Source organism: Urocampus carinirostris, chromosome 17, assembly GCF_059441175.1.
Source record: "Urocampus carinirostris isolate Australia breed hairy pipefish chromosome 17, RoL_Ucar_1.0, whole genome shotgun sequence".
Classification (NCBI taxonomy): domain Eukaryota; kingdom Metazoa; phylum Chordata; class Actinopteri; order Syngnathiformes; family Syngnathidae; genus Urocampus; species Urocampus carinirostris.
This window is the reverse complement of record NC_142365.1, coordinates 18,664,420-18,690,715: the sequence shown is the minus strand read 5'-3', so window position 1 is coordinate 18,690,715 and position 26,296 is coordinate 18,664,420. Positions and strand designations below refer to the sequence as shown.

The window sequence follows — 26,296 nt, the reverse complement described above, 5'->3', positions numbered from 1 at the left end:
ATTTAGTTTCTTTTGTCTTTTATTAGCATATTTGGTATTGAAGTAATCCAAAAGTAATTGAAAGTAGTCAAGTTAAGTAACCCTACTCAACCCTGTACATTTATATATATATATATATATATATATATATATATACATACACACACACACATATGGTTGGTTCCCTTAACCACTTGGGTCATAGAGGCACTATTTCATGTGGTGTGTCTTGGGCAAGTACAGCCTGGTGGCACCCATAGTATGTGTTGACTTCTTGATATAGCTCATTTTTTGTGGCTTCATTGTTTTGTTTGGTTTTTCAGTCGAAAATGGCTCTTAATATGGGTTGCAAGGGTGCCGCCTATCCCAGCCATATTTTTGGAACGTGGGAGGAAACTGAAATGCCCAAGGGCACGGGGAGAACATGCAAACTCCATCCACACAAAGAGGGTGGTAGATGGAATTGAACCAGGGGACCTATGAACTGTGAGGCTAACACTGGACACTAGCATGGAAGACATCCCCCCACTAAAAATAACTTCAGCCCAGGTGTGTGGGGAGCTGAGAAGGCTACGAACCAGCAAGGCAGCTGGTCCGGATGGAATATCCCCCCGACTGCTGAAAGCCTGTGCGTCTGAGCTGGGAGACCCTCTACAGCGCATCTTCAACTTGAGCCTTGAACAGGGGAGGGTCCCTCAGCTGTGGAAAACATCCTGCATCATCCCAGTCCCAAAGAAATCAAGACCAGAGGAACTCAACGACTTCAGGCCAGTCGCCCTGACATCACATGTGATGAAGACCATGGAGCGGCTGCTGCTGCACCACCTGAGGCTACAGGTCCGTCACGCCATCGACCCACTGCAATTTGCTTACCAGGAGAAGGTGGGAGTGGAGGATGCTATATTATACATGTTACACCGATCCCTCTCTCACCTGGATAGGGCGAAGGGGGCTGTGAGGATTACATTTTTGGACTTCTCTAGTGCCTTCAATACCATACAGCCTCTGCTACTGAGTAGGAAATTGACAGAGATGGGAGTTAGCTCACACCTTGTAGAATGGATTACTGACTACCTGACAGGCAGACCGCAGTATGTGAAACAGGGGGGCTGTACATCGGACACCGTGGTTAGCAGCACAGGATCTCCGCAGGGGACCGTTCTCTCTCCGTTCCTATTCATTCTATATACATCGGACTTTAAGTACAACTCTGAGTCCTGCCATGTGCAAAAGTTTGCCGATGACACTGCGATCGTGGGATGTATCAGAAACGGGCAGGAGGAGGAGTACAGGAGATTGATTCAGGACTTTGTCCGATGGAGCGACGCAAACCACCTGCACCTAAACACCACCAAGACCAGAGAGATGGTGGTGGACTTCAGGAGAACCAGAACTCACCCGGTTCCTGTAACCATCAAGGGAGAATGTGTAGAATTTGTCCAGACCTACAAATACCTGGGTGTGCAGCTGGACAACAAACTGGACTGGACTGCCAACACAGAAGCTCTATGTAGGAAAGGGCAAAGCCGACTTTACTTCCTCAGAAGGCTGGCCTCCTTCAACATCTGCAAAAAGCTCCTGAAAATATTCTATGAGACAGTAGTGGCAAGCGCCCTCTTCTATGCGGCAGCGTGTTGGGGAGGCAGCGTCAAGAAGAAGGATGCCTCTCGTCTCAATAAACTGGCTAGGAAAGCGAGCTCTGTTGTAGGCAAAGAGCTGGACAGCCTAACAACAGTAGCTGAGAGACAGGCACTGAAAAAGCTGAGGTCAATCATGGACAATCCATCACATCCGCTTCACAGCATTATCTCCGGACAGAAGAGCAGTTTCAGTGACAGACTGCTGTCACTGTCTTGTACTACGGACAGACTGAAGAGATCTTTTCTTCCTCATGCCATGAGGCTCTTTAACTCCACCCGGCAGAGTAAAGGCCCACATTAAACCACACCACCTACATTGGATATTACCGAATCTTACTGCATTATGTGTTCTGTGTAGCACTATTTAGTTACTCTATATAACATGCTAAAGTGGGCATTTGCACGTCACACTGGGTATCTGTATATTGTATTCTTTTGGCTTTATTATTGTATTGTTCTCAGCTCAGGGATGCTGCTGGAAATGTGAATTTCCCTTAGGGGATGAATAAAGTATCTATCTATCTATCTATCTATCTAACAGCAGCTAACAGCAACACATGTCACATTGAGCCGCGTTCCAAGTCATGAAAAATATAGTCACCAAATGAACCAACCCAAAAATTGTTGGTCTCGGTGTCGTGTTCTTAACTTAGGGATCAGTGCATACTCCAACTTTGTTGCCAAAGGTTTATTTCCATAGCGGCAAACCTGTTTACCATCATTGAAGCATGACTTAGTTGACCATTCTCCATGCTGATTGGCGGCAAGTGCAAAACTTTTGGTCTGATTCATCCTAGTGGACGTGTGGGAATCAGATTATCGTCCACCGATATGTAAATGTACCAACACAAATCCCACGCTTCAAGTTCAGTCTCAAACATAGCAGTGTCAGTATAAAAAGTAAAAGAAAATAATGAACTCAATTTTCTTTCTGTGTGGCCTGGTACCAGTCCAATGCCGACCTAACAGATTGGTGAGTATGCACAACACAGTGACAGTGGTCAAATATTATACACAGTCCCTTTAAAATCGTAGAAATTTTCTTTGAAACAAATTATATAACAGCTATCTAAATCAAAATGTTTAAACCAGTGAAGGCCAATAGAATATTTGAAATGTTTTAATGTGTTTTTATTCTGATAGCAAAAACATTTTACAAGTGTTATAAGTTGGATTTATATTATTGAGGGAGAAAGCAGACTATAGTGTGCAAAACGTTGCAAAAATTGTTTTGATAAATTTTAGGCACACATTTGGCCATTTTGCGAACCGACTTCCAGCTGTTAGGCTGAAAAATAAGAGGAAGTGGCAAACATGTTTCAGCGCTAGAGGGGGGCTGGGGGAAATTAATAATAGGAGGGAGCCTGTACAGAATATACATCATTAGTCTAGAACAGGCATGTCAAACATACGGCCAGTGGGCCGGATCTAGCCCATTGGATGACTTAATCCCGCCTGCCATACATGTAAAGAAAAAAAAAAAAAAAAAGAAAGTTTCGGGGTTATATATCTCAAACTATGATTTTTTTTTTAATAAATGCAAACCAAATGCTCTTTCCAGTCGCCAGAGGGCAGTGTTGAGTTTGTATAACGTGGTGAATTGGTTCAGGTGTAAAACTGCATTCACTCAACTGTTAAAATAAACCAGTTAACACATTCAATGCCAAAGATGAAAATCTTATTCCCCATTGATTGTGAATAATGTTAAGAAAGGATTCCATGTCATACAGAGGTACCGCTACTAATGTATGTCGAAAATATTAGGTTACAAAGTACCTGAACCGGAAAACATTGCCTCTAGTTACAAAGGCGTTTCAGGATACAAAGTCATGTTTCCCAAACGTTAAGAAACTGGCTATCGCTTAAAATCTGCCTGGCAACCCAGTGCACAAGCGTGCTCCCAGCATGCTATTTGTGTCACCGTCACAGTTCAAGGTTTAGAGAAGAGGAAGGGGAGGGATTCCGGCCAGATAGCGGGGAGGAGGACGAAGCCATCAGTCAAACATCCCAAATTAAAGACATTTTAGCAAAATTCTATGAAGTCTTGGAATTTGTGGAAAGGAATCACCCGGGAAAAGCGTTGAAGTCGGGCTATCGCTACGTCTGCTTCGTATATTTCCAACCGATTGGCAAATGCGGACGTCATTGGGTCAGTTTTTCAAAAAACACAAAGCAAAAAGTAGATCATTTTTATTATATTCTCTATTCTTTGTTTTTTCACAGAATGCTCCTCTCATTTTTTTTTCCTGATACTCTTTTTTTTTTAAATAGATGTATCATACTGTACTTTTGCTGGTCTTTGAACGGTTTAGCGCATTCACATTCAAAATGCGTCTCTACTGACCAAGTTTTCAGGTTACAAAGGTAACCCCAAACTAAACAAGTAAAGAGGTTTCTAATTAATGCTGAATGACAAAGCATAATACAGGAAAAAAAAGCTACAAATTCAGATTTGACATTCTTTTACTGATTCAGTCCGCCTCAGATCAGAAAGACTGGAACCGGCCCCACAGCCAAACTTATGTTGACATCCCTGCTTTAGAATCTACAGACTTTTCATAATCCCTTTTCACATTCACACACACAAATAATTTGATATTTTTTTTTATCGTGAATGCTGTAACATCTTTCCTTTTGCACAGCCTGGGATAGATTTGGACTAAGGAGTTTAACTTCAGACGAGGCTTTAATAAATAGCGACAGAAAAAGAGAGGAGAGGAGACGAGCCGGAAGAGGAGTGAGCTTGGCCCCTCCCTCTTTGGGAGTAACAGGAAGTGAGTCCCGCCACAACTTTGCCTGGGTCGGCTCACAAGAGCATGGTGACGGGCTTCTCCAGGAATTGTCGGAATTGGGCTAGCCACTGAGCTCCAACAGCGCCGTCCACCACGCGATGGTCGCAGCTCAGAGTTACCGACATCATGTTAGCTGTTGAGAAGCTGCAAAAAAAAAAAAAAAAGGCATGAAAATGGGGATAGTGTTAAAAAGGTGAAAACGTTGTGGAGGAAATATGTTCTAGAACACTGAACAACGAAACAAAATATTGAGCTCTGTCAACCCACACCGTTTCAGTCACCTGCAAGAGATATACATTTTAGGGTTATTGTACAAAACCAAGATATGGGATTAAGCCTGGATATGTTTGTTCATTCAGCTGGAGCTAGCCTTAAGTCGGTTGTATGAAAGCAGGTTAAATTTAGCTCGGATCGGTTATTATGGTAATTTATTATCTACAGGTAGCTTGCTTCTGACCAGGCTAACTACCAGACTAAGATTATCCCCCAACATATATCTGGCACTTCTAGCGTTCATTGTAAAAAAAAAAAACCAAAGGGTTTTGTAGCGTTTCCATGGACTTCCTTGATATGTTGCATAATCTAATTTACCTGGCTTTAATTTTTTACATAAAGGCTAAAGTAATTTCTTTAACTTCGGTTGACTGTATAATTGCAAGTATCATTATAGCCATTTATGTAGTATCTTCATTGCTGTCAGGCCATGTGTTTTATTGCTATGCCAATTAAGAATGCTTGTGAAATGGCTGTCAGAACTTTGATGAAATGTATATTATTGCTGTTTTTTGGAATTCTAAAAGGGACTCAAAATATTGCAAATATGGTATCAATGAAGTCTTTGACAGGTGTACTATAGTATATATATATATATATATATATATATATATATATATATATATATATATATATATATATATAGGTCAAATTCATCTGTTTGTTGATGAGAAGTTTATTCTATATCAGGGATAAATGACATTCCAAAAAAAACTAATATCAGAATTATATTTGTCATTGATAACTACATAGTAAATCTTGTTTACAATGAGAATCAATGTGGGACTTCAGGATCCTTTGCTGCATCTTCCACGGGCGGTGATCCTCACTTTTAACAGTTGCACTGCCAAATAGGAAACTACTTCTACCCTTGCGGACTACACTGATTTGAATTGAAACACACTTCCTGAAATGCCCCCCAGTCACTCTCTGTGAAAGTCCGCCCACCCCCGGACTCTCTCATAACAGTTTCTACTAGGATCTACGCAAGACTCGTAGGTTACCCTTTTTTTATTTCAAAAAAGCGAATTTCTACAAAAGGTGAGATTTTCATGCCTGAAAAACAAAATGAGTTGACGGAGCTCGGCGACATTATGCCCGCGGGCCCTCACCCTCGCTCATTGTCGGCAGGCACCAGTCGCTTTTCCGAGCCGCCCACGGCCAGGATGCAGGACTGCGGCGGATTAATGATGGCCGAGAAGTTCTTGATGCCTAACATGCCTAAGTTGGAGATGGTAAAGGTGCCACCCTGGGAAAACGACAAGTTCAGCTTCAGCAATATGGAGAAACTTTACCGTTCAAAAGTTTGGGGTCACCATATGAATCTCTTCCTTTTGTTGGCCAATCTCAGATATTGCGTTTTCTTTGTCACTTAGCATCTCAGAGTCACCTATTTACTATAGATATTAACACTTGGGTTTTGCGGCTACCGTTCAAGCTGTCATCTCATCACTTCTATTTCTACATTACGGCCTGTTTGTGCTGTTCTCTGAAGGAAATAGTATACATTGTGGGAGATCCTTCGGGTTTTTTTAAATTTATCGCATATATGCCTTCGTTTCTTAGAAAAATAGACTGTCACGTTTCACACAAAAGTTCTCTTTTTCTGGCGATTGAAAGTTTAATCACTATAGAAAAATAAAAAAATAAAAATAATGAAAAAATAAATGACAAAATACATGATAACTAAAAAAAATATGACGGAATCCAAAACAAAATAAAGGCAGAAAAAAATAGTGAACTGATTTAAGGAGAAAATACACAACAAACTTAACACTGAAACAAATAACAAAACAAACAAACAAATGATAAAATACACGAAAAAAATACCAAAATAAGAAAATGAAAAAATACAGAACAAAATAATTACCGAAATAAAGGTTGAAAAAAATAAATGACAAAATCCACGACCAAATACACAAAAAATACACGACAAAAACACACAGTAAAATACTGAAATAAATACCCCATAAATAAACGACAAAGTAAATGAACAAAAATTGACAAAATACATGATGAAATACAAAACAATAAAGTCAAGTAAAAACATACACAAAAGCGATGTAATAAATAACAAACTAATTGACAAAATTCAAAACACGAAGAACAAAACAAATACCAAAATAAATAAATGACAAAATGCATTAATAAATGGGTAGCATTAATGGCATATATTTTTGTTCTAACGAGATTATTGGTGGGTTGATTTATTTCATTTGTAGCTATTTATTATCAGCTGGTGGATCGATCTGTGTGTGTGTGTGTGTGTGTGTGTGTGTGTGTGTGTGGTGTTTCTCCCTTTTTTTGTCCACCGAGAAAAAGGAGGAGTTTAGATATGACCAATATATTTCACAAGCAGTCAAGTAGGTTACCCTAGATGTGAAAAATGCCGATAAAATCCGACTCAGCCCTTTTGTTATGTTGCCTCCGCATATTTTCAGCAAAAAAGGGGCAAAAGTTGACTGAATAGCTGCTTTTCAACTTCCAGTCTCCTGTTTGCTTTTTTCTTTGGATTTGCATGTTGAGGTAAATCTTTTCCTAACAATATTTATGTAGACCAATACATATTTGGGCTGTTAGTAGCCCCATCCCATTTCAGGATTTTACACTCCATCTGGACTCAGTCTTACTCTTAAGTTTTTCCATTCTCACACTGCTAAAAAGAGAAATGCCACAAAAAAATGGCTTCTCGTCAGAAACGCTTGTCATGTCCTAATGGCGCAGAGCCATTTTAGTTTATTTCTAAGATTGCAGGGTTTTACTCCATAAAGCAATGATTGTTCCATGCCCAATTTTTTATCTTTATTTTTCTTTTACCTGGAATTCGTGCGGCTGCAGTTTTCCGTCCCGCGCTTTGGCAGCCAATGCCGCCACGTCGCTGCTGATGGCGACCAATCCTTTGACGTGCGCGTTGAAAACGATTGGGGTGATCAAACCGTTGGCCGTGCTCACCGCCACGCTCACGTCCACCACATGGTTCCTAAGACAAAATGCAACAAGAGTTAAAATGTCCAATAGTGTTTTTTCCCCACACTCGGGGCTGAAACAATTAGTCGATGTTGTCGACAAAATCCATTATCGACAAAGTCAACAACGATTTCCACTATTGTCGCCAGACACGTTTTCCTAACAGAGTGAAAAATCTTTACATGAATATAATTTCTGCTGAAAGTCGCGCAAGCGCCATAGCCACTGTCTCAAGCGGTAACATTCTGTACATATACAAAAATGGCGGCGTCAACATCAACTACATGTATCAAAACGTTTGGGAGCATTTTAGTCTGGATACTTGCAAAAGTTGCAAAGCAGACCGAGCATATCATGGCAGTAGATCGGTGACGCATGAACATTTATAGAGCACGTCGGACACTTGAACAAAACGGAGTCTGACCCGCCTCTGTAAGATTCAAGCCAATAAAGTTTTAATGACGTGATTATTTGATATGTCTGTGATACGTTATCAAAGAGCTTGAGAGTTACGCCAGACTGTGTCTAACAAACGTATTTAAAATCAAATACATGCAAATGCACATAGAGGAAATGTCAATTGTTAAAACTGAGTTCAAACTGTTGAGAATCTAAGTAATTTTGTTACAGACTTTGCGATTGACCACTGAATTTACTTAACAAAATGCACATTATATTTATTTTATTTACTGTTCCACTACAACCAATGAGTCCTTGGTTTACAGAGGTTAACAATGTTTACCTGAATTCAATGTATTATTTATTGCCTGTCCCTAAAAAGATTTATTGTTGGATATGTCTCTACTTGGACTGCCGCGGACTCCAATCCTGCGGATGACGAACTAAGAATAAAGGCCAGCATCCCAAGGACATCCCTTTCTGTCAGTCAACATCTTAAGAACCTGAGCCCATGGTCTGGTAGTAGGCGCTAGAGTAGGGGCCAGGAACATTTTGGACCCAAAAAGACATTAAGGAAAAAAAAACTAGAGAGACTGTGGTGGCTCGCCACGGTCTCGTTTCCACAGTATCAACAAAAATACCACTAAAAAGGTGCCTCCCTCCCACAGTTAATATCATTGAGGCTCATTTAAACTGTCCTTTTTTGTAATAATGGTTTCAAAACAATATGTGAGCAGAGTTCTTTTTTTAAAAAAATGTCACATAATCGTGCAAACGAGATGGATATGATCGTAATTAGGGGAGTGTACAATGTGTGCACTTACTCTTTGTTAGACAAATATTTGTGCCTGTAAAAGGCTTTGTTCTTTGGTTTCAGTGTATAGTAAGTATTTGGATAATTGTCCCTTGACCACTGAGGTCGTGAGGGCACAATTTACTGTGGTGTGTCTTGGGCAAGTACAGCCTGGTGGCGACCATTCCTCACCAGGCAAACAAATGTTTCCACCAATCTCAAGTCGGGGACCTTTCGTGTGTTAGGCGAATGTGCAAACCACTGATAAGTGTAAAAAAAAGGTTCTACAAACATGGATTTTGCTTATCATTCGTTCTTTATGGGACCAACGTTTGCGATAAACCAGGGATCACACTGTAGAGTGGAAGCCTCTGGGAGTGCTCGTGAACTACATTTTTCTTCGTATAGCAGGGAACATTTTTGTCTCAAATAAAACGCACGTTGTGAAATTCTCAATTTTAGAGGTACTTGTATAAAGGTAGACCTGTTATGTGGTGAAGATGCTGAGGTGACTCACTGTCTGATGACGGTCTCCATCCAGGAGGAGTTGGCTTCGGGCACTTTGAGGCAAGCTAGCGCGCTAGCTTTGATGATAAAGTCGTTGACGCTCAACTTGATGCTTTGAGCTTTCACTTCCTGTACATCAAACGTCAACAACTTGTTTCAAGGCACTTTTCTTTTTCGTTTCCTATGCCAGGAGCACTTACCTCGTTGAGTTCTTTCCTGAGCTCCAGGACTTGGTCCATGTTGACATCCACTGAGAGGTAATAGTGAGGGATGCTTTGCTTGGATTGCATCAGCCTCTGAGCAATGACCTGAAAAGTTGGGGGTGAAACGAGCAAGAAAATGAAGACGTAAGAACGAAGCTGAACTTGTGTGGGTAGGTCTGCTTGCCCCCACCTTGCGGATGTTGCTGATGGGGATGTCGGTAAAGGTCCCGGCCGGTGCAGCTGCAGCTGCAGGTGGAGGCGGAGTGGCGGCAGTAGCCGCCGTCGGGGCCGCAGCAGCCTGAATGAAAAAGGGCAAGCCTTTCAGATTCAACTAGGGCTGCAACCAACGATTATTTTGATAGAGGCGCACTACTGCCGATCCTGCGAAGTGATTGGCTGGTACCAGACACCTTCTTCGTCTCCTGAACGTTGGTCTCGAACTTGTTTGTATTGCATTACCGTCCCCGGTGTTTGGGTGGTGTAATTACACCTCAAATAGATCGAATTTTATCAACCTATTTTATTATTTATCGTGGCGAAAATTATATCAAGATAATAATCGTTATTGCATTATCACCCAGGTCATCACCGAAGACAACTGGCTCAACTCCAGTAGCTCTAATGCTCTAAATCGCTTTCTCACGCGCTTGCGTGGGTTTCCTCCGGGCACTCCGGTTTCCTCCCACATTCCAAAAACATGCATTTCAGGTGAATTGGCCGGTCCAAATTGTCCCTAGGTGTGAATGAGCGAGTGAGTTGTCTGTCCCCGTGTGCCCTGCGATTGGCTGGCAACCAGTTAAGGGTGTCCCCTGCCCACTGCCCGATGATTGCTGGGATGGGCTCCAGCACCCCAGCGACCCTACTAAGGATAAGCGGTGTAGCTAATGAGATGAGACACTGAAAGGAGAAGCTTTTGGAATACTATTGTATCAAGACAACAACACAGGGGTGGTGAACCAGTTTGACACAAAGTGCCGAAATTTTTAACTGTGAGAGTCAAAGAGCCACACCACGCACTGACCTGCCATGACAGACAGACACACAAACACACACAATTAAAAACATTATTTCCCATAACACACTCCTCTCCTTACCATACAACATACAAGTATTGTTCTTGTGTTAATTACAAGGAAAGTGTCCACCCTCATTACACACAAACAAACTAAACATGAAACAAGGCAAAGAGCCACAGCATATAGAAAATATGATGAAGCAAAGAGCCGCATTCTTATAGGCCAAGAGCCGCATGCGGCTCTCGAGCCACGTGTTCGCCACCCCCGCAATAACACCATTCAAACAACTGCAATTCTGTGTTTTTAATTTGTAGATCTATAGTTGTTGCGTTAGCCGTATACTCTGTCGGTAATGACGTAATCTCTATGGAAGTGTCCCACTTGGGGTCTTTTGTGAAAGTGCAACGCTACTCCACAAATTTTCACTTTTCACGGGGGGTTTTGGTGCCCACTAACTGCAATAACATATGTATTACAGTATATATGGCAAAAAATAATGCACACACAAAAAATGGGTACAATAAAAAATACATCCCTAAAACCAGATCCCGAGGTACTTAGTGTTTCATTGCTTTCAACGACCCAATTTTCAGTTTCCTTGGTGACCAACGGAAGCAATCCGGACTAAGTACGTAATTTCCAGAAAAAAACAACAAAAAACATTGAGAACCTTGCCAAAGGTGTTTCCCATTTTAAAGCCATACTTTTTGCAGCATGTTGAGTTGGAAAAACTTACAGGTGCAGCCTTTGCAGGAACAAAATTGTCAATGTCCTTCCTGGTGATGCGTCCGTCTGGACCAGAACCTACCAAAGAAGTGCACACATTCATTTCTTAAAGATATTCTCAAACATTTTTTTTTTCAATTAGGCAAAGAACCGGTAGTGTTCCTCCCCACAATTATGCAAACATGTTGTAAATATTCCACACACCAGGAATTTCAAAATCTTAGTCTCAAAGTTGACCCATGTCGCTTGATTCCTTTATAGCTGTAACATCATTCAAGGAAGACACAAATTCAAAACGGCGAGTCCCATTAACACAACATTTGAGGCGACCTCCGAAACAGACAAGTGTTTATAGTGAACAGCGATTGCATACCGCCCATTTCAGCTTGGAGATACGCTTTTCGTTTTTGTTAGCATCAGGGTTGCTGAGGGCTTTTCGGTTTTGTTTTCTCCCGGTTGGTGCTCATAGGCGGCTCAACTTTTCTTATTTGACCGGCTAGCCTGGTGTTAGTGTTGGTTTTACTATGTCTCTTGGTTTATTCCTAGCTGGCTTTGCGTTTCTTGCAGTAGCCATTGCTGCTTTTCGTTGGTGGTTTTTGGTTAAGAGAGACTAGCCTCGCCTTGGCGACTCTCTGAGTGTTTTTTCCCCCAAGTTAGCTCCTTTTTGGCTGTTTGCCTCTTGATGTACCATTACTGCATCCGGCGGCGATGCACCGCCGAGGCATTGTCCACAAAAACTACCAAAACTTGGCCTGAAACACTCCTTGACTAATACGTAAAAAAATACGGCGACTGGCTTTCTATGATGCTGGTGTTCCTTCGATTAAATCACAGCTCAGGATTATAACGACAAAACACGCAGTCTTAAAGATGTATTATCTTGGAAAATAATTGAAATATTCCGATGAAGTAGATACAGGGTTCCAACACCTTATTCATTGCACTTTTCAAGCTCTTTTAAGGCCAAATTTTCCAGTACCTTTAAAGGAAGAAATCTAGCACCTATCAAAAGAATGTTTTATTTTTTTGCTGACTTTGATAAGTAAAAGAAAGTTGCTATCTTGCTGCTAGCACACACTTTGTGCCATTTCGAGCTGTCCCACTCTATGATCTAGGATCTTTTTGTGTCAATGGGCTGCTATAAACATGGATTCTGCCACTCTGCTTCAACGATGCATGCACAACTTGGCTACGTCTCATTGTTGTTTACAAACACGGAATGGAGCCCTATAGGTGTTGGGTAATAATTTATTTTGATACAGGAGACAAAAAAAGAAAGCAAGAACTGGATGTATAAAAACAGAAAATGAGTCAAATGCTGACTCATTTTAATGATATTGAGTGCTATGAAGCAGAGTGCAATCCTTCAATCAACTGCTGATAATTTCTTTTTGTTTTAATTACTTTAATTTATATTTTTTCACGTTTTTTTAGAGGATCTGTTTCTAGTTTTGTTTAAACAGAATTGTAAATCATTGGTTTTGTTGCATTTTATCATTTATCTATATTATAATATTTTTGAATTACATTTTATAGTTTTGAATTTTCAGTGATTCAGTGTTTTTGTTGTTTGACTTTAAATCTGTTCAGTGTGTAGAAAGCTTAAATTGTTTTGTATTTTACATTTTTTATGTAGGTCTGTGAATATTTTAATTTATATCTCCCTGCAAAACCTATGTAATTACTAATTGTTAAATAATTTGGGTGCAAAATGTTTTATTATTATTGATAATATTAAAAAATCTGAGGAGACGTTTGGAAGCCGAAAGAACAGGATCTTTTTAGTGAGACTAGCCAAGAGAGCAGTTTTTGTAAATCGAGCTGTCTTCTAGTGTGCGACCAGTAGGGGGTCTTTACATGACAGTGCCAAGTCTTCATTTATTGCGTGTTCTATAGTCAGACTGCCAAGAAACATGGTAATGGCAACAATTTCAAGCAAATCTTAAGCACTTCACCCATAATCCTGATCTTGAAAACACAGCATTGAAATTCAAACATTTTAAGGATTTCAAGCACCATTACAAACCATGTAGATATAGATCTAATGCAAAAACGATGTACTATTTCCTCACAATTTGCACATTTGAATTTGGGAATACCTATCAGGTGTTCCTCCACTAGCACTCACCAGTGATCTGTGCCAAGTCGAAGCCTTTTTCAGCGGCTAGTTTCTTGGCCAGCGGGCTAGCGAAGACGCGGCTTTTCCTAGGCGCTGAGGCGGGGGAGCCAGAAGGGGGCGCTGTCACAATGGGCGGGGCCTGAGTGGGTAGAGTTGCTGCCTGCGTGAGGAAAGCAGCAGCTTACACCTCGACAAGTACCTTATTTTACAGACTATAAGGCGCACCCTAATTTGGCCATACCAGGGGTGGCCAACCCGGTCCTCAAGAGCCGCATGTCCTGCATGTTTTTGGAGTTTCTCTGTTCAAATACAGGTGATCCCAATCACCTGGGTCATTATCAAGCTCCCGCACAGCTTGCAAACAATCTTAAAATTTGCATCACCTGAGAAACCTCCAAAACATGCAGGACATGCGGCTCTTGAGGACCGGGTTGGCCACCCCTGGGCCATACAATTGAGGCAGACACAACTGGTAATACCATATTCGTGCAATTAGTCAAACATCTTCATCCCTGTCCACAATCGCATAACAATGGTGGAAGCAGGGATCCATCCGGAGAGCAATGGTTAATCATTAAATCCTAACCACCAGGCCACGAGGGCCTTTGGATGGTTACTCACGATTACATATCATTGAATACAACAAGTATCAAACCCAGATCACAGCAGGGTGAGCACTGGATCCCACCCACTACACACCAGGGAGGGATACAGACTACACATGAAAAGGCATTAGGCCACAGTACCAGATATGTTAAGAGTTTAACATCGGACACTTAAAAATAGAAGAGTTACAGTTCATTCCATGGATATTAAATACAATTTCTATTTTTGGATACAGATTTTTTTCTTGAAAATGATCATGAATTGGATTAAAAGATAAATATTTATACTAATTATTTTCAGTCAAAGGAAAAGGAATGTAAATTCAGGGCTACATTATTTTTTTGTTTCGTTTATTCTTTTAGGTGGAAACAGGTTACAGTTTTAAATAGCAAACGGTCTTAGGGGAAAGAAAAAATAGGGAAGCAGCAAATAGTGAAATCTTTCAGGCAAGTTTTTCATCATTCAATGTGTGATTTTATATATATATATACAGTAAACCTCGGATAAGTCGGATCCAGATGGACCGGTCATTTTCATCCGACTTATCCGAGGATCCGACTTATCCGAGGTCGCAAAATTTCGAACTAAGAAGAAATTTAACTCTTAGAAAAGTGCATACTTGTATATGTAAAATGAAATACCAAGCAATGATATCTTGTAACATGAACGTGATTTATTATCAAAAAAGTTCTTAAAATGAACATGAACATGGTTGATATGAACTATGGTTAATAATACACTGTATATGAACTGGTTATGTAATTTTATCCGTACGATTCATCGTCCGTTAGATTCGTAAGTCTGTTAGGTTCGGAGTTACATTGTACTCATTTGAAAAAGTCTGTAATTTTGGTTTGTTGCATAGATAACTGGGATTGTTTCAGCAGCAACGTCTCCATCTGATCGGCAAGGTCTTCGAGTTCTGGGCATGCAGCAAGGCCGTAATACCTCAAAGTGCGCAGTGCACTGTAGGCGTCGTTGAGTTTCGGGGGCGGTCTTTCAACGTCCATTTGCTCATCCTCCTCCTCGTCACGAAGGAGACCTTCCTCCGCTGAAGGATCACGAACGACTTCAACAATTTGTTCATCTGTTAATTCCTGGACAGTTTCTACATTGTCGTCTACGCAGAGATAATCATCAGGGTTACTTGGAACTGCCTCTCCAAACAAGTCTCGTAGTCGCGACCATATGTTCCGGAAGTTTGTCACTTCCTCTTCTGAAGTGTCCTCCACGACCTCTGGTGATTCGTCACGGACTTGATCGTCGGTTCCTACATCGTCAGCGATCTCTGCAGGTCTCTCAAAACCAGCTTTTCGGTAACAGTTTTCGATGGTCTTGGCAGTCACTCGCTTCCACGCAGACTTAAGTGCGATTACTGCGTCCAAAATCGTCCATGAGAACGGAGGAGCGTTATCATCTGTTGCCTCAAGTCTTCGCAATGCCAGTGTACGTCTGTAGAAATACTTCAGGTTTTTTATGATACCCGAGTCCATCGGCTGGGTGTGCGAAGTGGTATTTGGTGGTAAAAACACCAATTCGATATTGTTCAGTTCAATGGTTGGATGCGCCGGACAATTATCCACCACCATAACGATCTTCCTCTTTTCGAACGCCATCCTCCTGTCCAACTTTTTCAGCCAAGCTTCAAACAACGACGACAGCATCCAAGCCTTCTTGTTGGCCTCATACAGCACCGGAACTTCTACGTTTTTAAAGGCTCTCGGTTTTTTACTTTTTCCGATAACCAGCAACGGCAACTTATCAGTACCGTCCATATTGGAACCCACAAGCACTGTCAGTCGAGATTTTGGTTGTTTCGCACCGTGATGAGATTGTCCAATAAAACCGATGGAATTATCCGGCAAAAGCAGCCAAAAGAGGCCCGTCTCGTCCGCGTTATAAATATCCTTTGGCTCATAATTCTTGAGTATTTCTCGCAGTTTTCCGCTTTTCCATTCTTCAACAACCTCTGTATCCACTCCGCCCGACTCCCCGGCTTTAGTAATCCGCCCAAGTCCATATCGTTTTTTGAACCTGTCGATCCACGCTGGTGCAAGTTCAGCCGATTCCGGTGAAAACTGTTGGCGAAATTTGTTAGCTTGCATTAGCATCATTCCACAGTCAATTCTGATTTCAGGCCTCGATGATTTTTGACGGAACCACAAAATCAGTGCTTTGTCGACATCTGGATGATCATTTACCCTCTGCCTTTTAGCGGTCGGAGCTCTAAAATCTGTCGCACACATATCTTTTATCTTCTTCTGGCTTTTCAGAATGTCGCTCAAAGTTTGAGGGCTCATTCCAAACTTCGCCGCGATGTCTTTTTGCTTCATGTGCTGATTCTTTTCTTGGAATTCAATGATAGCGAGCTTTTCTTCATACGTTCTAGTCTTGAGACTCCTGCCTTTGGTTTTAGAACTTGAGGCCATCGCCACACCGTAGACCGCACAGACCGCAAGGAAGTCCAAAGAAATTCACACAAATTCAATTTGAATGCTAGCACTACTGTAATAAGAAACAATGGGATTATGATTACGAGGCTTTGTTCTATGACCGCGTGCTGTGATTGAGAGTGCTATCATTCAACACTGAGGAGGAGTTTGATGAATAGCCTCTGCCAATCACGGAACGCCACGTCACATCAAGAAATCTTCCCGGAAAATCTGGGAGGGGTGAAAATCTTCCCGGAAAATCTGTGAGGAGTGAAAATCTTCCCGGAAAATTCCATCGCTTACTGCCACTGGAGGCTGAAATTTAGAGCATTTGGGAGATGTCCTAGGCGACCTGATACCGATCCGACTTATCAGAGGCGAAAACCATTAAAAAGGGTCAATTGTACGGAAAAATCCATCCGACTTAGGCGAGGATCCGACTTATAAAATCCGACTTATGCGAGGTGTAATACTACAGAAAAGCCTAGAGAACAAACGTTCCACGCAATTTGTCCGACTTATCCGAGAATCCGACTTATGCGAGTCCGACTTATCCGAGGTTTACTGTATATATAAATGCTTTTTGTGTGATGACCAGCAAAGTAATGTAAAACTTTAGACCAAAAGGCAAAGAATGAGAACGGCCCCAGAATACAGTATATATAACTGCAACTCTGAAAAAGGGAGTTTGTATTACTTCGCCACTAGATGCTGCTATGTTGTGTAGTGCAACCTAGAATAAGTGCTAAAAGGATCAAGGAAGAATAGAAACTATAAAGACTTAACGTGACCAAAACACTTTTTTTACCCAGCCTTTTGTGAAAGAAAAAAAATAAAAGGGGAAAAAAACAAAGGAAAAAGAAGAAAAGTATAAGAGATTCAAGTAAAAAGGGAAAACTTAAGAAGCATTGAAAATAAAGAGAGAATTGAAAGGTAAAAGAAATAAAAAACTAAGAAAGAAAGGAAGAAAAAAAGAAAAACAAAATTGAGAAAAAGAAGCAATATTGTGAGAGCACCCAATCTTAAGACCCGCATGTATTCAAAACTTTTGTCACTTTGAGCTGAGAAAAAGTGATAAAAATGTTACACAGATTTCTCCAAATTTTAGAGTCGATTGATTAAAAAAAAAAGCAAAGTTTGGTTTTGTGTGACAACCAAGTCCGGTCCTCTTTCTAAAGAGCCCACAAACCATTAAATATAGCCTACATTGAATCAAAAATTCACTTTTTCCTTGCCCTCATGTAGGTTTTAGATCGGGGATGGTGTAATAATAATCTGTAGCTTGCAATAGTCTATGGTCTGTGCAGCCCCTTGTGACTGATTAAGGGCTATACAAATAAGCGTAACTTGACTGTATCATTTTCTGTGTTCTCATTTCTCTTAACATATCTGGGACCCTGACTTAAAATAGTGTGATTATGAGGTAAGACCCAATTCCTTTTCCTGTGACGTCTGTATCCTTGGTAGTCTAGTGGATAGAAATTTCACAAATATGGTAACACTTTTCCAATTATGTCTGTCTATAAAGCGCATTGGACTATAAAACACACGTTTAAATTATTGGCCAACTTGGGTTTTTCGGGTGTACCTTATAGTCCAGAAAATTCTGCAATTTTTTCAGTGGAATTGTTTCTTACGGGTGCAGGAGCAGGCGGTGGCGCAGACATCTCGGCAACTCCCGTCTCCACGTAGTCCTTGAAGGCGGCGATGTCGCTCTCCTTCTCCACAATGATGCACAGCGGTGTCCCCAACGGTACATCTCGCGTCCCTTCCGCCACCATAATCTTGGCAAGGTAGCCCTCCTCCTGCACCTCGAAGCCTCAACGTGGCACAAAAGGGGAAAGCCCATTGGACGGCAGTTTGCGGACCCTGCGTTCGAGGACGTGGCGTTTTACCGATAGTGGCCTTGTCCGTCTCGATCTCGGCCAGCAAGTCTCCCTCGCCGAGTTTCTCGCCAACCTTTTTCTCCCAGCGCTGCACCGTGCCCATGGTCATCGTTGGGGAGAGAGCGGGGAGGGTGATCTGCAATGCAAATGTACTCAACTATTGTATAGACCTTAATCAAAAAATATCTCAAAGGACTGCACAGGTTACAATTACACCATCCCCTGATCTTAAACCAACATGCGGGCAAGCAAAAACTCAAAAACCTCAGTATGAGGAAAATAAGAAACCATGAGAAGGGGCCACACAAGTGGTGATCCCCCTCCTAGGTTGACCAGGGTGCAATAGATTTAGCATTGGGTAACAGTACACAAAACATCGTGAACGTCAATAAAAAAAAAAACATGGGTAAGATGTGAAAAAGTGTCCAAAAGGGCATGACAACAAGCCGGTATAGCGGGTGAAATAAACCTACGCTAATTAGCTAATGCCTTGCAAACTCCTGGCACCCGACAACAAAACTTTTAAATAAAAATACAGAATGTGGTTCCGTAATTTCTGGACAACAGAGCACACCTGGTCAAAAGACTATGTGATAGAAACTATATTTGGATTGTAGAGACGCACCTTCAAGTGTGTCGGGTAAGAGCTTCCAGGAGCGGCAGGTGATGCATTTGCAGCTTGGGACGGCGCAGAAGTAGCGCCGGCCACTGCTGCCGCAGAGGGAGCAGAAGTGAGCGACTCCAATGTGACATCTTTAAATGCTGGGATGAGGTCGGGACTGCAAAACGGAATATAAAGAGTCGAATGACGGTGAATCAGGATGCAACCGTTCGTTGACATTGTCGACAAAAAACGATAATAGAAATGGTGGTCGATGAATTTTATTGTCAACTCTTTTCGTCAGACACGTTTTTTCGGGTGAGGCCTCTTACATGATTATAATACATGGTGAGAGTCGCTCATGCGTAATCGCATATCTGTCTCGAGCGGTAACATAAATGTAGAGAAATGGCAGCATTGACATGAATGGATACGGCCATTAAGAAGACTACCTGAAAATTTTGCAAAGCAAAACTAGCGAATCATAGCATTACTTTGGTGATGCCCAAACATTTAAAGACAACAATAGGTCAGTTGAATAAAATAGAGTCTGACTCACCTCAGTAAGACTCAGGTAAGATCCAATCCAACAGTTTTGATGACATGCATTGTACATTTTATACTTGTGTATTTTGCTATAAAAGAGAACTTGAGTGTTATGCCGGGCTGTGCCTGACAAACTTTTTTGAAATTAAATGCTTGCAGTCCGAAGAACAAACATTAAAAAATTATATACGACAAACGTGGTCTGTTGGAACTGTCTGATTTCAGAATTGAGAATTATTTTTATATAGGCACAGCATGCACAATAAAAATAACTGCACCATTCATCAACAAAAAAAAACTATAAAGTATTTGCACACAAACAGCTGTAGAATACGATAATAGAGTACTTTAACATGTATCCAAAAGGCTGAAGCCGAAGCCTACTCAAGTCATGGTTATTTGTATAGACCTTAATCACAACTAGTCTCAAAGGGCTGCATGGATCACAGATTATTGCAAACTACATACTATTATGACACCATCCCCTGATCTAAAACCTCCTGTAAATACTCCAGTTCCAGTTTTTCTTCATTAAGATACTACCTCATAAAATTCACATAATATTTGTTATGTTTACTGTTCTACTGCTGCTAATAAGCCTGTTCTTGGTTAACATAGATCATATTCTTTACTTATTTTTAAATCATTATTTGCCTGTCCCTAAAAAATGGACAGAGGTTAATTTATTGATTTATGTCTCTACTGACCAAGCACTGTGCCTAAACAGTTTAACGTAGGGCATCTTTATTTAATTTTCTTACAAAACTCCAGTATGTTCAATAAAATATGTACTTTTTGTTGTACCCATTTTTCTTATCATGTGCCACTTCATTAAATCAACTTCATGCTAAATTTAAGGAAAAATAATAATGATGCAGTTATTCGACTAACTCGAGATCGACCTGGGACACATCGAGGCCCATCACCAGATAACGAAGAGGAACGAGAGACCACCAGCCGTAATTATGAGGTTCACCAATCGGAAGAACAAAGTCGCATTATTAAAACAAGGTACTAACGTTTCAGGAGCGAGCAGAGAGAGTGGGAAAGGTGAGATGGCACAACATTCATTTGGACAGGTAACTTAAAATTAGTTTTACCTGGTTATATCAGTATCAGAAATTATTTTCCCCCCATTTTATTAACACTCCACTTATTGAAACATAAATATTTTGTTTGTTTGTTGTACATGATTCAATTGTTTGTTTGTTTGTACATGATTCAGATTGAATCGTTTCTTGTACATGATTCAATTGTTTGTTTGTTTGTACATGATTCAAATTGAATCGTTTCTCCGGCGCCGTCACGAATGGCAGCCACTCCAGCAGCTCCCGTGTTATTTTCGATTGTTCTCAGTTATTTTCGATTGTTCTCAGCTTAGGGATGCTGCTGGAAAAGTGAATTTCCCTTCGGGGATGAATAAAGTATCTATCTATCTATCTATCTATCTATCTATCTAACGTTTTCATCAATGAGCATCTGACTAGGAAGAACTCAGACGTCGCAAGGAATCAGTTTCAATAGTCAGTAACGAGTCAACTATTAAAACAGTTGATAGTTGCAGCCCTAATAGTGAATGGTGATATACATTTGAATTCCGTTACCTGTCCACAGTGATGCAAATAACTGCTCCGATATTTACGTCTCTGGTCCCTTCGGCGACGAGGATTTTGGCCAGGTAGCATTCTTCCAGCATCTCAAATCCCACCGTGGCCTTGTCTGTCTCCACCTAGGCACACAAAAGAGACACAAGTTATTTCTTCCCAGTTTCATGAACATGACCCAAATATCCAAACCTCGGCGATGAGGTCTCCCTCGTTGATTTTCTCTCCTTCCTTCTTTTCCCAGCGAGCGATGGTGCCCGTCTGCATGGTTGGGGAGAGCGCGGGAAGCTCCACCTGTTTCATGTTGAGAGCAGAACATTGCAGACATCTGATAATATCATCTACTTCAGCATTTTAGGTCAAGGTTGTCCCAAAGCAGTGTTTCTCAACTGCTGGGTTCATACACTTTTATGGTCAAATTCAAGCACTTTTAAGGAATTTCAAAGCAATTTCTCTAGTACCATTAATATATCTGCGAATTGCATTTGTTATTTTTAAACTTGCGTGTGCATTTATCAAGACATATGATATGAGATCTTGAGTAAATAGTGAATCTATTTCTTTTTTTAGAAAAAATCTCTCTACATATTGTTGTTGGGTATAAAAGACGCTTAAACTTACGACTGGGAAACGCTACCTTCATGTGTTGCATGGCCTAAAATAAATGTACATAACCGATTTGTAATCTTTGCATCAATACCTATTACATAGTTTAGGTGTAGCATGTTCCTGTCTCATACGGGGTGATGATCCTTCATATAAAAAATGCCATACAGACTAATGCCATCTGCCGTTAATCACAGGGGAATAAGAATGCAATGGCAAAGTGGAGCCACCCACCACCGGGATTGCAGCTGACCCCGCCCACCCATCTCACAGCCTCTTTATTCTGCTACCATCAGGAAAAAAGACTGCCAAGTCTCAGAGCCAGAACCATCAGGCTCAAGGACAGTTCCTTCTATCAGGCTGTCAGGACTCTCAACTCTCTCCCTGCTCTACCCACTTCCACCTTTTTGCCATCTGCCAAATCAATGCAAAACTGCTCCAAAGACGCTCCCCTACTTACGACCATTCGACCAACATAAAAGGGTGTATACGAACATTTTTTTCGGGATGTTAAAAAATATCCAGACATTGCTGTGAGTTAGATTTCTTATTTTGTGAACCTTATTCCGAGGACAGGACATTACTGTTGAGCTTTTTTCCTCCTCTTGCGGCATGTGGCGCTGTGAGAGGTCACCCAGCATCCACCCGTAAGTAAAAAAAAAATCCACTTCCTCTTTCTAGTTTGTAAACATACAGTGCTACCTGTACTGACTCCAGTGCGCTCAGAACTTTGACGTTTTTATTGTTTAATATCTCACGCATCTATTAGATATGGTTGGTGTAAAGAAGTGAAAGTGGAATAAGAAAGCTTAATGCGGTTGAGAAAATGATCGGAACGCTTTTTTCCGGCCACATTTTACCACGAAGGAGGACCACCTCGAAGCACATCTTCCAAAAGTTACTCTTACAGTGGCTTGCGAAACTATTTGGCCCCCTTGAACTTTGATAGATAGATAGATAGATACTTTATTCATACCTTTTGCCACATTTCAGACTTCAAACATCAAGACATAAAACTGTAATTGCCTCTGAAGCATCAACTATAAGTGGGACACAATCATGAAGAAGAACACACTTTATTGGATACGTTAAACGTTTTTAACAAATAAAAAAACGAAAAAGTGGGTGTGCAGAATTATTCAGCCCCATTGAGTTAATACTTTGTAGCGCCACCTTTTGCTGCGATTACAGTCACTTGGGGTATGTCTCTATCAGTTTTGCACATTGAAAAACTGATATTTTTGCACATTCCTCCTTGCCAAACACCTGGGAGACACACCAAACATGTGAAAGAAGATGCACTGGTCAGATGAGACCAAAATCGAACTTTTTGGCAACAATGCAAGACGTTATATTTGGCGTAAAAGCAGCACAGCTCATCACCCTCAACACACAGTCAAACATGGTAGTGGCAGCATCATGGTTTGGGCCCGCTTTTCTTCAACAGGGACAGGGAAGATGGTTAAAATTGATGGGAAGATGGAGGGAGCCAAATACAGGACTATTCTGGAAGAAAACCCGATTGAGTCCGCAAAAGACCTGAGACTGGGACGGAGATTTGTCTTGCAACAAGACAATGATCCAAAACATAAAGCAAAAGCTACAATGGAACGGTTCACCCAAAAACATATAAGGTGTTAGAATGGCCAAGTCAAAGTGAAAACTGCTGTTCACAAAAGCTTTCCACCCAACCTCACTGAGCTAGAGCTGTTTTGCAAGAAGGGATGAGCAAAAATATCAGTTTCTCGATGTGCAAAACGAATAAATACACCCCAAGCGGCTTGCAGCTGTAATCGCAGTTAAAGGTGGCGCTACAAAGTATTAACTCAATTGGGCTGAATAATTTTGCACACCCAGAAATTACAGTTTTAAATCTTGATGTTTAAAGTCTGAAATGTGGCAAAAGGTGACAAAGTTCAGGGGGGCCAAATAGTTTTGCAAGCCACTGTTACTTTGCATATGTTTATAAAGCATATTATTTTATGAAATGCCTATTTTTTTAGTACAAAGCAATACAGGTTACTTATACAAGCCTTAAACATACAAAATATAGCACTGAAGCAACTTACGAACAAATTCAACTTACGAACGATCGTCCAGAAAGTTTCTCAGTCATAAGTCGGGCAGCGTCTGTATTTAGATTCTGGCTTATACTTTGCTCATTTTTTGCTCTAAAACCTACATTTCTAAATTTCATATGCACACTTTTATACCTTGCTGCTCTTTGATATTTGTATTGGTTATTATTTATTGCATGTTTTGCACATGGGAAAGAGAAAGTAATTTTATCTGTGTTGTGAAATGAAATTTCATTTCATTTCATTTCATCTGTGTTGTATGTTGTGCACATAGCATATTTGACAATAAAGTTGAAGGTTGACTTATGAACTGTACTACAAGCATGTCTTTCACCATTTACACTATAGTTACAAAAAACAACCTGTAGGGACAAGCATGGCATCACTCTCTAGCACTTCCCTCTGCCCCAATTCTTCAACCCTAATTATTTCCACCCCGAACAGCTCTGATAAATGTAAAGTAAAAGCACATAGGCTCAGTAGAAAATAAAGCATTACGACTCTTTGAACCCAGTAGGGCATTGTAAAGACATACTTAATAGAGAAAATATTCTACTTTTAACGTTTTGAGGACACCACAAACGACGCATCCCACCTTTAAGACTGTCAGACGGGTCATTTCCAAGCAACGCTTTAAAAGTTTTATCACACTCTTAAAAGAAGCTAAATCACTGCATTGAAGCTATTTTTAATTGTTAAGACTTTAAGCTTCGATTTTTGACGTGCTAGCATCGGAGGTCATGCTAGCGCTACCTTCTGGTGCGGCGGCAGGCTGTAGCAACGCTCGCCCCGAGGGCCGACGCTCATCTGGGGGCGTCGGAGCAAAGCGTAACCGAAGCCAGAGGTCGCAGGCCGAGAGGACGCCACGCCGTGCAGCCGCCTTGCGCGGCAGCTTCCGGGCCATCTGACGGTGGAGGCGACCGCGGGCCCGGCCGGTAGGGCGCGGGGTCGAGGGAGCCCCGCAGACGGCCTCAGCCGCAGGATAAGACGAAGCATGGCGGGATGCTCAAGGAACTAAAAACAGCTGCGGGGCATAAAAACTATTGGATATTTGCACAGGGGAAGGAAAAAACTAATAATTTCTGAGCAGGAAGCCCTCCTCACTTTCCAATGACCTCCTACAGTCCAAAACACATCGATTTCCGGCACTGGACACGCACTGCCGTATGTCGTGTTTGATTGTCGTGACAACTGCCGAAACGTCATACCGGCATCTCCATTCCAATACAACGCAACGAACGCATATATAAATGAATAACGGCGAATATTTACAAAAAAAGTGTTTTCATTATTTGCATCATTGAAGAGTGCACCTATTCCTTTAAATGCCAAATTGTTAATGGGCTCCAACTCTCGTGACAACTACAGAAACGTAAAACAGATATACTAGAGTGACGTCAAAGATATCTAAAATAATAACAGCTATCACTTTTTTTTTAACCTTATTTAATCCATTTCATGTTTTCCTCTGTATTTATACAGCACATTATGTTCCTTTGAAAATTTTTAAAAGTTGTAGTGTTTGACTTTTTCGTGCCAATTTTGTTTGCAAGAGTGCAATGTTCAATAAAAAGTATTTTAAAAAACTACAAGGGACGTCAATTCTACGCGACGCAGTAATATAAAATAATAATAGCTAACCTTTACACAGCATTACTGTTTTTTAAATTTTGACATAATCGACAAAGGTATTTTTATTATTATTATTATTTTAGTATTGTAAATATTGGTGGCCGTATTACGTACATAACTGTTGTGAAAACTGCTGCAATTTAATGCTGCACTCAAGAAAATTGGGATATCGAATTATTCTACTGGGATGTTAACAGATACGACTTCCAGGAAAGTCGGAATTTTCCTTCCTCCGACCAAGAAAATATTATTGGAATGTTATTTGAGGTGGGAGGTTCTGACAAAAAGTCAGAGTACCTATCTTTTCTCCTTGGAGGATAGAAAATTCACTTTTCTGATTTGCAGCATTAAATCGTCAACTATACGAGTGACGTCAGTCCCAGGTGACATATAAAAATAAAATCTAATAACAGCTAACCTCTCATACAACATTTAATAAAAAATATTCTGTTAGTCGATAAATCAGTTGATCCTAAATGTCATTTATCCATCCATCCATTATCTGCACCGCTTATCCCCTGTAGGGTCGCGGGGGTGCTGGAGCCCATCACAGCTATCTTCCAGAAGTGGGCAGGGGACACCCTAAAATGGTTGCCAGCCCATCGCAGGGCACACAGACAGACAACTCACTCGCTCATTCACACCTCGGGAAAGTTTGGACCTGCCAATTAACCTGACAAGCAAGTTTCTGAAATGTGGGGGGAAACCAGAGTCCCAGGGGGAAACCCACCACTCCACGGGGACAACATGCAAACTCTGCACAGCAATGCTGGTAGCTGGAATTTAACCCATAAACCCAGAACTGTGCCGCGGACGCGCTAGCCACTCAGCTGCCGTGCCCCTAAATGTTATTTATTGGAGACAAAAACATATTGACATACATTTTCAAGA

At 41.1% G+C, this 26,296-nt stretch overlaps 1 protein-coding gene across 1 annotated transcript; it reads right to left on the bottom strand.

Annotated features, from left to right (window-relative positions):
* Nucleotides 1-4,286: 4,286 nt before the first annotated feature.
* Nucleotides 4,287-24,939, bottom strand: dlat (dihydrolipoamide S-acetyltransferase (E2 component of pyruvate dehydrogenase complex)). The gene is made up of 14 exons (XM_088320674.1): nucleotides 24,527-24,939; nucleotides 21,282-21,383; nucleotides 21,090-21,214; nucleotides 18,964-19,117; nucleotides 18,348-18,474; nucleotides 18,090-18,271; nucleotides 13,424-13,574; nucleotides 11,306-11,373; nucleotides 9,744-9,851; nucleotides 9,551-9,658; nucleotides 9,361-9,479; nucleotides 7,502-7,664; nucleotides 5,797-5,933; nucleotides 4,287-4,555 (listed from the first exon to the last, which is right to left on the bottom strand). The coding sequence occupies exons 1-14, from the start codon at nucleotides 24,767-24,769 to the stop codon at nucleotides 4,426-4,428; spliced, it is 1,917 nt and encodes a 638-aa protein (XP_088176800.1). The 5' UTR covers nucleotides 24,770-24,939; the 3' UTR covers nucleotides 4,287-4,425.
* Nucleotides 24,940-26,296: the final 1,357 nt, after the last annotated feature.